The sequence below is a fragment of the Trachurus japonicus genome, chromosome 14 (genome assembly GCF_045865225.1).
Source record: "Trachurus japonicus isolate A0001 chromosome 14, Traja_1.0".
NCBI classification, from domain to species: Eukaryota; Metazoa; Chordata; class Actinopteri; order Carangiformes; family Carangidae; genus Trachurus; species Trachurus japonicus.
This window is the reverse complement of record NC_140920.1, coordinates 3,846,999-3,860,299: the sequence shown is the minus strand read 5'-3', so window position 1 is coordinate 3,860,299 and position 13,301 is coordinate 3,846,999. Positions and strand designations below refer to the sequence as shown.

General features: G+C 41.7%; 1 protein-coding gene across 1 annotated transcript in view; it reads left to right on the top strand.

The window, feature by feature from the left end:
* Window positions 1-218: 218 nt before the first annotated feature.
* Window positions 219-13,301, top strand: part of LOC146974047 (CXADR-like membrane protein) — a 67,202-nt gene continuing 54,119 nt past the window's right edge. The window contains exon 1 of the mRNA XM_085797133.1: window positions 219-260. Coding sequence (XP_085653259.1) covers window positions 227-260 — 34 coding nt within the window. The 5' untranslated portion in view covers window positions 219-226. The remainder of the gene's footprint in view (window positions 261-13,301) is intronic.

Below are 13,301 nucleotides of genomic sequence, written 5' to 3'. Positions count from 1 at the left end.
TGCGCTTTGCTTTGACTCAGTGTGGATGTGGATGCTGCTGACGCTGTACTAGGCTGCATGCGCGGCGTTTCTACTGGAGACATGCGGCACTCTGCACTCCGCTGCCAGCTCACACCGTAGTTACTGTAAAGTCTCCAACCCGAGCCCATCCACTCCTCCTCTTCTTTCTTTCTTTCGTTCTTTCTTTCTGGATTTGATTTGTGTGTCCTTGCTGCTGGATACCAGGATGTCTGCCTCTCCTCTGCTCACTGCGCTCATGGGTAAGTTCATTCATATGTTCCCCGCTGCTGGTGCTGCGATGATCGCCAATGTTACTGTATGCTGAAGAACGAGACTATTGCGTGTGAGAGAGTGTGGGAGAGTGTGCGTACATATGTGTGTGTGTGTTGAATCGTTCACGTTCATATTGTGCTCAGACAGGTGCTCAGAGAAGTTGTTTTACATGAGTTGGGTTGGGTTGCTATACGTAATTGGTTGTAATAGAAGGCAAGGCAAGGCATCTTTATTTATATAGCGCATTTCATACCAAGGCAACTCAATGTGCTTTACATAAAGACAAAACATTAAAAAAAGAAGAAGCATAAAACAGAATAAAAACAAACACTAAAAACAGAGTTAAGGATAAACAGGCTCCAAGAGTAATGATGAATGTGTGAAAATGACAGACACAAGATGAAAATGTTGCAGTAGCTGCTGGTAACTGTGAAAAGAAAGAAAGAAAGAAAGAAAAGGGGCAGCACAATGAGTGATAAAGATATGGAAATAACTGTGCAATACTATAACAAAGGCTGCTGTAACAAGACTGTTCACATTGATATTATAGGATTGCTATGGAAGCTGTTGTGAAGTTGCAGGAAACAGATACACCAGCTAATATAGGAAAATGCATTGTGTAATTTGTTGAAATGGACAATTATGATGTTCAGGCCTTTAAAAAGTGCCAAACTGGGCAAGTTGTCACTAGAGGTCACAGTAAATGGCAAGGCAAGGAAATTTTATATGTATAGCCCATTTTTTACAAACAGTTTGTCTCAAAGGGCTTTACATGGCATCATAACAACATCCTCTGTCCTTAGACCCTCACATCGACTGAGGAAAAACTCCATAGAAAACCCTTTTAACAGGGAAAAAATGTGGTTTAATAGTACAGATCTGCAGGCAAGTACAGTAGTCTAATATTAATGAGGAAATCAAGCAACAATTGGCCCTTAAAAAAAAAAAGAATGTTTCTTCAACCACGCCCACTTCCATATGATGAAAGAAGTGGGCGGCCTCAGGATTTCTATATGATGCAAGCATCTGTGAACAAAAAAGGGTTTGGTTACTTGGCAGAGAGAAGTTGGAGATTGCCTGCAGCTCTTTATCTAACAGCTCACGGTGGCTCTCTGCCTCTGGACCGCTGCTCTCTGCTGCTGCTGTATTTTAAACTGGTTTGCAAACAGCATCTTTCTTTGTGGAAGTGCTGAGCTCTCTGACAATATGTTGCATTATCTGTGAGAATTAACAAATGTCACCACCACAGTAGCACCACTGACGATCCATCCAGTGCAGTGAGTCATTGGTTGGCCACATCAACGCTGTCAGTGATAGACGGGGAGTTTGCTGCTGATTGTCAAACATAATGATTGCAACATTTTTTACTGCTGAAACTCAACTTTTTGAGCCTTTTGTTCAATAAGTGAATTATTTCTTTACTTTCTTCTTTACTTCTTCATCTGATATCGCTGCTCTAACCTTCCTTGTGCAACTATTTGTGGTGCAAAGAAAATGGCAACCAAGTTGTTGACCACACGTCCAGTGAGAATGAACTTTTAATGATTTTTTTCTCGCTTGTCTGTGTGTTGTCGTCCTCTGGCAGATACCGTACATGCAGCAGACATGTATGAGTATGAGCGCATCTCAGCCTCACGCTTTAGCCATCGCACCAACACGCGGGGGCCTTGACCTCACAATTAGCCCTAGTTGTCCATGGGGTGAAGGGAGCTTTCATTAGTTGCATTATGAGAGCGAGTTCGACAGGCCATGGAGAAAAAGAAAGAAAGAAAAAAGAAAACAGCATGTTCTACCTCATGGCGCTGCCTCCTTCGCTCTGCAGTTGGAAACTCGTCATCGCTTCTCCCACAGATTAAATGCAGCTGAATAAATCGAATGGAGCCACAATTAGATTTTTTAGTTTTTTAATGAAAACTGTCACATTTTCTCTAAAAAAGACTGCGACCAAGCTCTCTACATACAGTACTGTTAGTGCTTGATTGAACATGTTGTGTGAGGGTGGTCTGCAGTGCTGAGTCTGTAATAATAATTCACCTCTCACTTTGAAACACAGCTTCATACCCCATAGGTAGGAAGACTTCCAAGTCATGCCACGCTGAAAGCTATTATCGTCCAACAAACGCCTGCTCATGTGACCTTGAGAATGAATGTGCTGTAGTAGAGTGTCGTAGGCCAATATCATATAATTGCAATTTTACAGGATCTTTTTTTTTCTGCCATCAGTGCTACAGCAAATAGCCCGATGAAATGCTTTTGTAATTGTCAGGGACTGAATGAATAACTCGCAGGATTTATAGGCCAAGGCCACCGTGAGGAAATGAGGCTTGTGTGTCCTTTTATAGGTTGAATGTACATTCTCTATATTAACTCCTTTGTGTTTAGCTCCTTCACTCAGTTGCTTTTCAGTGTTTACTCTATTTTCAATGCACTTTTTTTAAAGAGATAGTTCAACATTTTGGCAAATTGGCCCATTGCCATAATCCCTATAGTCATAGCAGGAGGTTTGTTACCTTTATTTGTCGGTGCAAGCTATTTTTAGAACGGCGGAGCAGATCCAACAACTCCACAACGCTCTGGTGGACAAGTTGTGACCTGCACATTCACCACGCTATGAGACAATAACAGAACGTTACCAGACAGAGTTGTTTTAGAGGGAAATACAGAGACTGCTTGATGAAAAACTGTCCCTGAAGGCAACGCACATCAGCGGTTTTGCATTGAATTTCCCTCTAAAACAACTCTGTCTGGTAACATTCTATTATTATCTCATAGCGTGGTGAATGTGCAGGTCACAACTTGTCCACCAGAGCGTTGTGGAGTTGTTGGATTGTGTATTTGATGAGTTTGATGAGGGAAACCAAGAAATCCCATAATGAGCCTCCGTAGTGTAGCTCTGAGCAGCTCGCGGCTCTGCTCCGCCGTTCTAAAAATAGCTTGCACCAACAAATAAAGGTAACAAACCTACTGCTATGACTATAGGGATTATGGCAATGGGCCAATTTGCCAAAGATGTTAAACTATCCCTTTAATACAACCCTACTGTAATTTTTATAGCCTCGTGTCCTGAACAGTACAGCAGAGACATATCTCAGATATCCTCTAGGATCAGCGTTCGCCTGCTGCTCCTCCCTGTGTAATGTGACATGCCCTGTGTGTGTCAGGTGCCTCCCAGTGAGTTGATCACACAAACAAACAATGGGTTAAGCCGTGTCCGTCCCTCTGTCTCTATATATAGAGTAGATCACCACCGGCGGCAGGCCACAGGATCTGTCAAGTGCGGAGATGAAAGAAGTCTCCAGTGCCAGAGGTTAGGATGTGACATCTTGCAGCGCTCTGGTCTCGAATCCCTGGCAGCCGCCCTTCCCTTCCCTTCCCTTCCTCATTCCTCCGTCATCCCTCTTCTTGTCTCTTCCCCGCTGCCTCTGCAGTGTGTGTGTCTCATAGGTGACTTTGACAGCGAAGAAGAGACTCGGATATAGGTGGATATAGCTTTTTACATTTGCCATTTCCCCTTTAAGATAAAGAACCAGAGCGTCCATGGTCTTCACTCCTCCTCTCTCTCTGTCGCTCTCTCTTTGCCACCTCTTCTTTGAATTAGTCCAGGCTCACCTTGGGTTGTCAGTGTCTCGCTCACATCTTAAAGGGATAGTTCACCCAAAATTGAAATTTCACCTATCATCTACTCACCCTCATGTCGACTAAGAGCTGTGAGAATTTTCAGAGTCCTCTGTCCCTTCTCTGAGTTACAGGGGGATCTCGGCGTAGCAGTATTTGTCCATATAATGGTTGTCAATGGATACCAACTGTCTTCGTAACAAAAAGACACACCAAAAAACATCCAAATACCTCCATAGACATGAGAAATTGTTCAGAAAAAAATGAAATAAGTCTATATTTTAAGCTTGTTTGTAGCGGAAGCTCCCAGTGTCTTGGTTCACTGTTCTTCCTGTGTCAGTGCAAATCTTGCGTGATTTGCACTAACCGGCGGAACAATTTCTCATGTCGGGGCGTCAATACAAGACGGACATTATACGAGCAGCATGGAGGTATTTGGATGTTTTTTGGTGTGTCTTTTTGTTACGAAGACAGTTGGTATCCATTTGCAACCGTTATATGGACATGCACTGCTGCGCCGAGACCCCCTGTAACTCAAAGAAGCCACGGAGGACTCTGAAACTTCTCCCAGCCCTTAGAGGACCCTTATGAGGGTGAGTAGATAATGAGTGAAATAATTTCAATTTTGGGTGAACTATCCCTTTAAAGACCCAGAGAGGATGAAGTGATCGAGTTCATCTTAAACCCCAAATTAGCACAAAGCTGATCCTAGATAGAAAGATGCTGAGCAGCTTGAGCCTGTGTGTCCTGTTTTATCTTTGAACAATATAGTAGAGCTCTTATAGTTGACGTCTTATTACAGTATTATAGTCTTTTTATTATAACAGTGTTATCGCAAGAGCTGAAACTAAATTACTGGTATAGATTCTCCTCCTGACAGCAGATGCATGACATCACCCCGTGCAGCATGTCTCTCTGTCTCTCTGTGTGTGTGTGTGTGTGTGTGTGTGTAAAGGGTGAGTTTTAATTAGCTGAGCTCAGCAGCAGGAGGAACTTCCCCTTATGGAGCCGCTCTTCAGCTAGCTGACAAAAAATCACTGTGACACCATTGTCCCTCTCTCTCCCTTCATGTCTTCCTTCACCTTGTGTCCTCTTCTCTCCGTCCCTCACTGCCCCGTACTCTTTCCATCCAAACAACCAGACCAGTCCAGTCTCTCTCTCTCTCTTTCTCTCTCTCTATCGGAAAACACAACACAACTGGAGACTTTGGGAAGCAGCTATGTATCCACCAATCCATACAAGCCAGTGGCTATTTATAAAAATCAGCTGTGTTGCAGCCAAAGAGCTTCGGGCCTCGTGTTTACTGTGCAGAGATTAAAGGCTTCTCTGCCGTGTGCGTGCGTATGTACATGACGGGACGGGGGCCTCGAGGAGTTCGCTAATTGTCAATAGAGAGTTTTTGTTTTTGTTTTTGTTTTTGTGTTCGTCCATCTCAAGCAGATGTCAGAGGAGAGGAGAGGAGAGGAGAGCAGGAGAAAACAACGGGCAGAGAAAATACTTTGTGATGTTTGACTATAGTTTTGATTCGTTCAGAAACTGAGATATTTAATGCAATTGTTTTTCCCAGCCACATTATTTAACCTCCTGTTGTCCTTCTGGGTCAAATTGACCCAATATGTTCCCTTCCTCCATCCTACCTTCTTTCTTTCCTTCCTTCCTTCCTTCCTTCCTTCCTTCCTACCTTCTTTCCCTTCGCCATCCTTCTGCTTCCTTCCTTGACCTTATCTGTTCCTTCCCTCCATTTTTCTTTCCTTCCTTTTTCCCTTCCTTCTGTCCTTCCTTCCTTCGTCCTTACTTCTTCTTCCTTCCTATTTTGATAATTGGCCCAATCTGTTGCCTCCCACCATCTTTCTTTCCTTCCTTTTCCCTTTGTTCTTTCCACAATCCTTTTCCCTTCCTTCCTTCCTTCCTTCCTTCCTTCCTTCGTGCTTCCTGCCTTCCTTTCTTCTCTTCACCCTTCCTTCCTTCCTTCCTTCTTTCTTTCCCTTCATCCTTCCTTCCTTCTGTCCTTCTTTCCCTTCATCCTTCCTTCCTTCTTTCCCTTCGTCCTTCCTTCCTTCTTTCCCTTCATCCTTCCTTCCTTCTTTCCCTTCATCCTTCCTTCCTTTTTTCCCTTCTTCCTTCCTTCCTTCCTTCCTTCCTTCCTTCCTTCCTTCTTTCCCTTCATCCTTCCTTCCTTCTTTCCTTCTTTCCCTTCATCCTTCCTTCCTTCCTTCCTTCTTTCCCTTCATCCTTCCTTCCTTTTTTCCCTTCTTCCTTCCTTCCTTCCTTCCTTCCATCCTTCCTTCCTTCTTTCCCTTCATCCTTCCTTCCTTCTTTCCTTCTTTCCCTTCATCCTTCCTTCCTTCCTTCCTTCCTTCCTTCATCCTTCCTTCCTTCTTTCCTTCCTTCCTTCCCTCCGTCCTTCCTTCTTTGACCCAGGAGGACAACAGGAGGGTTAAATCTTGTGCGATGGTTGCATGTTGATCATTTTTTTAGGGAGTCATGTGACAGCCAAGTGGAGCGATAGCTGGAGTTGGACGTCTCATTGGAATTCTGTCCTTGTCCCAGTTTACATGCAACTGGGAAAATCAAACATGTTGGCCTGCTCAACATGGTGGTGATGTGCGTTGCTTCAGCGGGTTAATACGAACCCCTTTCTGGCTGACCTCTTACATCACCTAGTAAACAACTGAGATGTTCTCAACTGACCAGCTGACTGGACGCACTCGGCCGGGTTCGGACCGAAAATATATACAAATGAATGAGGTTGGGTTGGGCCTCTGGCTTCCTTTTTATTCCTCTTCTTCTTCTTGCTGGTTGTTCTGTGTGTTGTTTATTGTGAAATGCACTGAATTGGCGCTGACACATCGGGCTAGGCGCATTTTTTTTTTCTAGGCCAGGTTCAGGCCGACTTCTGTGCTATACTTTCTGCCGTCTCTACTGTTGTGATGCATGCGCACATGCTTTGTCCAGTTTCAGTTTCAGTCAGATTAAGGCGTAGTCCAGTCTTAGTCGGACTAACATGCACTTTAGTTGTCCAGTTATAGATGGACTAAACTAAAGCCTTTTTTTCAAGTGTCATGTAATAGTACTGACTGTTGGCGACCAAGCAGTGGGGCAACAAGAACTGTTGAAAAAACATAGATTTTATTTACCCACAAAGCAACAGTATAATAATAAGGCTGATGCAGAAAGAGCCAACAAAATGGCCACAAGTGAGTAACATCATATAAAAAGTGCCTACAGTGTTAAAATGTGTGCACTACATATCAAAGAAAGTGTGGTTAAAGCAAATAGACAGAAAGCACTCAAACTGTGGGATACTGAATGTTTGATTTAACATCGATGTAACTGACTGCAAATGATGTTGTTTGGCTGTGTTGATAACTAATGTGTTGAATGAGGTTTGAAATGTTGTTGCTCTCCTGTGTGGCTGTGGCCATCACACTCTCAAAAGCAGTTTTTCTTCGCTGTGAGGGATTAAAACAATGGGAAAGTTCTGTCGTATGAAATTCATGAGCCCGTTTCTAGGATCCAGGGGAGCTGGGATTATTTTTCTATCAAATTGCTGCATTTTGTTCAGCAAATACTCCAAAATGTCTTTTCTTCTTAAATGTCAGGATTAATTGAGTTTTGGTATTTGAAGCTTCCCCTCTTGCCTGTCTGCTGAGACTTTTTGTACGACTCCAGTTTCCTGAGATGGAAACCATATGTTCTCTGTGTTTTCACTGCAAGAAATGTGGTTCATATTCATTTCCAAAATATTTGTCTTGCATTATGAAGTCCACCCACTCCACAGAGTTTTAGGCTCTTCACTCAGACATGTGGGTGCGTTTTTAAAAAAAAATTCTCTCCAAATGTGCTGCAGTTATTTGCAGGGCCGTTGTATAGGGGAGAAAGGTGATGATAATTCTAGGGGCCCAGCGCCCAGTGGGGCCCATAAAAAACCCCAGTAGTGTAATCTTTGTATGACTAATTTATTCTGCGTAAGACCCTGACTAATACTCATAGTACACTGTAAAAACTCAACATCTTTCCAAGAATATTTGTCTTATTTCTTGTCCAAATGTCTCATTTCTAGTCAAAACTAATCTCTTTCCACTTAAAATAAGACTCATTACCTAAAAATTAACTTGTTTTTAGATCATTTTCACTTAAATTCACAATAAATAGAAAAATCTGCCAGTGAAAGTATGTTTTTTGTGCTTTTGTGAAAAACTTGGTCCACTACCAGATTTTTTCTACTTATTCCAAGTGAAAATCTGCTTGAAAGAAGTAAAAAGTGTCTAAAAACAAGCTACTTTTAATATGATGTATCTTATTTTAAGTATAATGAGATTTGTTTTGACTAGAAATTACATTTTGACTAGAAATAAGACAAATATTCTTGGTAAGATACTTGAGTTTTTGCAGTGTAATGCTGCATTAGCATCAAAACAAAGAAGGCTAAATAAAAAACGATAATACATAGTCTAAGAAAAAAAAAAGGAAAAGTTAGGGGGAGGGGCCCACTTTAGTATTCTTTAAGGGGTCCCAGAATTCCTAGCAACGGCCCTGGTTATTTGGCGCTGTTGTGTTTGCAGAGGTTGGTCGTCAATGAAACAGAGTTGTTTGTCGGAGGCAAACGGTCTTGAAAGACAGCCATCATGCTGGTGGCTGCTGGTGATTCACTGTCCTGCTCATTAACATTCATTTGGATCACTGTGGAGCCGTGAGGAAGGAGGGCTGCTGCTGATGAGCGCGGCCACGCTCGAGTCACATGCAGGACGTACGGGGGGTTTCTCTCTAACACACATGACATGCTGCATCCATGTCAATACCTGTGATCCGACTGGCCGATACTGCAGTATAGGCTATAGACGTACATGTAATCTATTCCTGGTTTCTCTGTGGAGGCTTGACTGAGTTTTTGAGTCTTGACGCTGTAAATCAACAATATTTGATCACTCTGACAAGCCGGCTGCAGGGCACGTCTGCTGTCTGAAAAGTTCTCTTCAAAGTAACGTTCCTCATCATAAACAATCAGAAAGTATACGGCTCTGAATCTGCCTCGTGTTAAATCTACAAAGACAGTGAGTGACAGCCGATTGGTGTGTGTGTGTGTCGTTCTCTCTAATGTGACAACTCAACTTTCAAGTTTGGTGATTTAAAAACAGCAAAAAAAAAAAAACATTTACCCCATCGTAGCCTACATCATGGAAGAAGAAACCACAACACTTACCTGACCACACAGCTTCTCTGTTGAGGTGTTAAAGGGATACACCAACATTTTATTTCGTGTCTTGCCTCACTCCCCGAGTCCATGACCAGCAGATAGACACCATCCTTTCGACTGTGCGTGCAGTAACAAGGGAGATAGAGCCGTATCGCCCGTAATTAGCTTAGCTCAAACGCTGGAAGTGTATAGTGTTAGCCTGCCTCCTACCCGAGCCGAAATCAGCAGTCAGAAGCTGATTTCATTTTAGCTCTAAACTCTGTAAATATATCACTTTATCCACATTTCAAACATTTTTAGGTGAGAAAGTAGCCGTTTAGATCAGCAGTGTGTCGTTAATTTGTCTAAATACCAGCTGTTTACAATTTTGTTCGGACGAATTCGGCGCTACTCAAGCTAGCCGTTGTGACCAACGCACTTCCTGTTACTTTCACAAAATAAAACACCCGTTGCCCTTTACATACAGAAGTGCTTTTACTTTGAAACAAGAAGCTAACCTACCCTCGATGTAGCTAGCTTGAACCAAAATAAAGCGTCTTTGCTTGAACCCTGAGCTCCGTTTTGACCGATCTCGTCCCGTTAGCGGCATTTGACGGCTCAAGATGCCTTACCGGAGAGTTTTGTCAGCTCTGAGACGAAGATCGGCCCGCCGGTTTCCGTTTAGAGTTGCTGAAGAGTTTCTCTGATGACTTTAGGTGGAGGCAGGCTAACACTACCCATACACTTCCAGTGTTTGAGCTAAGCTAATTACGGGTGATAAAGGCTCTCCCTTGTTACTGCACGCACAGTCGAAAGTGAGGCAAGACACGAAAAGAAAAAAATGTTGCCGTATCCCTTTAATATGAGTTAGTCGATGTTGCAGGTTTGATTGACAGGCTCAGTCTTTCTTGTTCTGAGTGAATGTGTGTTTCTGAGGAGGGAGGCTGGGGGTGTTTTTGCATCCACAACCACCAGCTGCAAAGTTTCAGGAATGAGGCGCCACATTTTCTCTGGAAATGAAAAGCAAATAGAGTGAAAATTGATCCCTGTTTGCCGAGGCTATCAAGTCACCCATTAAGCTGACGTTGGGGGAACTGCTATGCTTATGAAGCAATTCTGCTACATTAAGCTTTCTTCTCTCTCCTTCCCTCACATTTCCTGCTCCTCCATTCCCTTCTTTGTTTTCCTTTTTCTGCACATTTTGCATACAGATGTTTTCCCAATGTCTTCTGTGAATCATTAGGCTGGGATAGAGCCGTCCTGCAGCCAGACATATTGTCTATATTATCCTTGAGGGTTATACCTGAAAACACATTTCAAGATCTTATCATTAAATACAGGTTTGCATTTCAAGATTGAATGTGTGGAAATGCACCAAAGAGGCCAATCTAATTCTGAAGGCTTAGAGAGAAATTGAAAAAATATATATAGAGAGAGCAGCCTTCTTTTGTCTAAACTGGAGAGCACAACCTTTGTGTGAAATTATCTAATCACGCAAACTTACCTCCCCTTTTTCTTCTTTACCGAAACTTCTATACTGAAGACAAAGTGATTGTTTCTTTGATATTTGTGGAGGTATTTAGTGTCAGTGCAGGTGTTATTTCCCCTCCTGCTTCCCTGTATTTGTCACAGGCTCTGTCTTATTTCTATTCTAGGTCTTCCTACCTTGGTGCTTAGCAAGAGTGACAGTCTAACTGCAGTGTGCAAGGCTTCCAAGAAAAGAAAAGAAAAAAAAGAAAAGAAAAAACAGACCAAAATGTTACTGCTCCTGCTCAGATACCCACACTGGCTTGTTTGTGGTGAAGTACCATGATTTGGAAAACATAAAATACATAACATTTACAAGAGAAGGAAGGAGGGACAAAAAAAAATGATGCAGTTTTCCCCAGAGTTTTCAGGATATGAAAAAAAAAAAGATGTTCAAGATTATTGAGCCTAAATTTTGTGTGATTGAAGTAAAAAAAAACGAGAACCTCAGAGAAAAGGTGCACAATTTCAGCTGCGACCTCGCCCCTGTGATGATTTTATTCTATCAAGCCCTTCAATAGTAAAATGTTGGGAACCTTCATGTTGCTTTTGTCATTGCTGAGATGCTGGAGTTCATTGATTTCATCCTGTCACTGCATCGCAAACATGGCTGCTGTCTTTGTTCTCGCATCAGCTGTTTACCAATTAGACCTCAGACAGTTCAACTATAAGGCTGCATGCTCCTGTACTGGAACCTGCTTTTAATGGCCTGCTGTGATTTCAAAATGTGCTCATTTGCCATTATTTTTAAAAAAAATGCATTGAGTTGTTGCTATTTCAGTTGTGCACTGTGGAAAATATATAAACCCTAAACCCAAAAATTCAAGTTTAAAGCCTTGACATGTGAAGTCTTTTACCTCCCACATCCCGGTAACTAGTTTTGTGACGATAGTGTTAAAATATCCCTGAATAATACTTCCTTGCTGAATATTTTTGATATTTAATATGCATAAACCTTTTTCCAAATTCTCAACTGCTGGTCTCCAGGAGATTTTAAATGTCATAATGTAAAAACTGCAGCCAGATTCAGATTCAGTCGGACTGCAGTTGTCTGACAACATAGAGGCCAGTGTATTCCCAGCCTGGAAACCTGCCAGGCCGGAGCATCGGGGAATTTGGGGTCATTTGGTTGGAAACCCAAACGGCTCATATGAAAATGCCATGTTGACCCCCCCCCAAACCCCTGGAAGATGAAACCCAGTCTGTCCTTAGTGACTTTTTTTTTGTTTTAGACTTTATTTATTTGCACATATAAAATAAAACAAAACATTTACTTATCTCTCTTACTACACTTCTCAAAAAAATAAAGGGAACACTTAAACAACACACTGTAACTCCAAGTATATCACACCTGTGTGAAATCAACCTGGGATGATCATTTTAATTTACATTGATCATTTTTACGTTATTTTGTTCTCAACACACTCTACTGTATATTGAATAACGATTTTAAACTGCAATATTTCATTAATTGAGATCTAAGATGTGTTGTTTAAGTGTTCCCTTTATTTTTTTGAGCAGTGTAGTAAGAAAGATACGATAAAAGAAATGTGCAGGTGAGGTCTGAAACCCAAAAGGCTTATAACATGACCTCACCTTGATCTAACAAATAATTGAAGCACAGTAAAGAAATAATAATCACATACCTTGTGCAAGGTATAGAAATAACAACATTTAAAAAAAGATAGGAAAAAATGAAAAATACGGGGAAGATGTTGATAGTAAAAATAAAAGTAGTAGTAATGATAACAACACTAAATAAATAAATAAATTAACGAAAGAGGTGAGAGCAAAAAGCGAGACAAAAGAAGAGAACTGGTACAGATGAATTAAGTTCAAGTAAACACTAAAAAGGGAAAAGAAAAGAAAAACTAAAAAAAACATGGGGCGCTATAGGAAAGCAGAATTAAAAAGTCAAACCATGTTTTGATGTTCTGTTAATTTTAACAGTAGTTTTTTTTTTTTTTTAAATATTGCCAAGGAGGAGGAGCTGTCAGCTAGTTGACTATGTTCAGAATTCCTCTGTGTTGTAGTGAAGTCTTTAGGTAAAAAAAAATCAAGGTTTTATTGGCCTTGTCAGTCCTTTTCATGTGTCACTCAGTTCTTCTGTCCCCTGAGATGAACGTGTAACCTATAGCCTAACCCCAGCTACAGAGGGTGGTGTTACAGGAAATGCATTTGCAATGGGAGGGAAACTTTATCTCACTTGAGGGGGAGCAGACTTTGACACAACACCGGCCCTGTCTGTCTGTGTGTCCCTGTCATTCAGAGGGTGCTTTATGCAGTCCCATGTTCTGGGGACTGAGCTCTTGTCAACGCCACCCACTTCCTTTGTGAGTCCAGTCACTTGGCCCTAAACTGCTCTGGCAGAAATCCTGACATGCATTTAGACAGCAGATTAAAAATACAACATACTCTGAGTCACTGCAGCAGCAGCAGTGCAGTGGCAGTTGTGGGGAGTGTTCAATTACTGCATTAGCTTGGATAGTACTGTAGCACCGGCGAGGAGCACAGAGATAATACATTAATACTGACATGCTTTTAAGGAATTTACTGTAAAGAGCAAAAAAAAAAAGAAAAAAAAAAAGACATGAGCTTACAATCTTGAAATATGATTTGATTTTAAATCTGTAGTTTCATCAGTTTATGTTTTGTGCTGTAGTTGATGTTTGTGTCGTAACTTCTCTTTAGTCCGTCTTTCCAAAGGAGA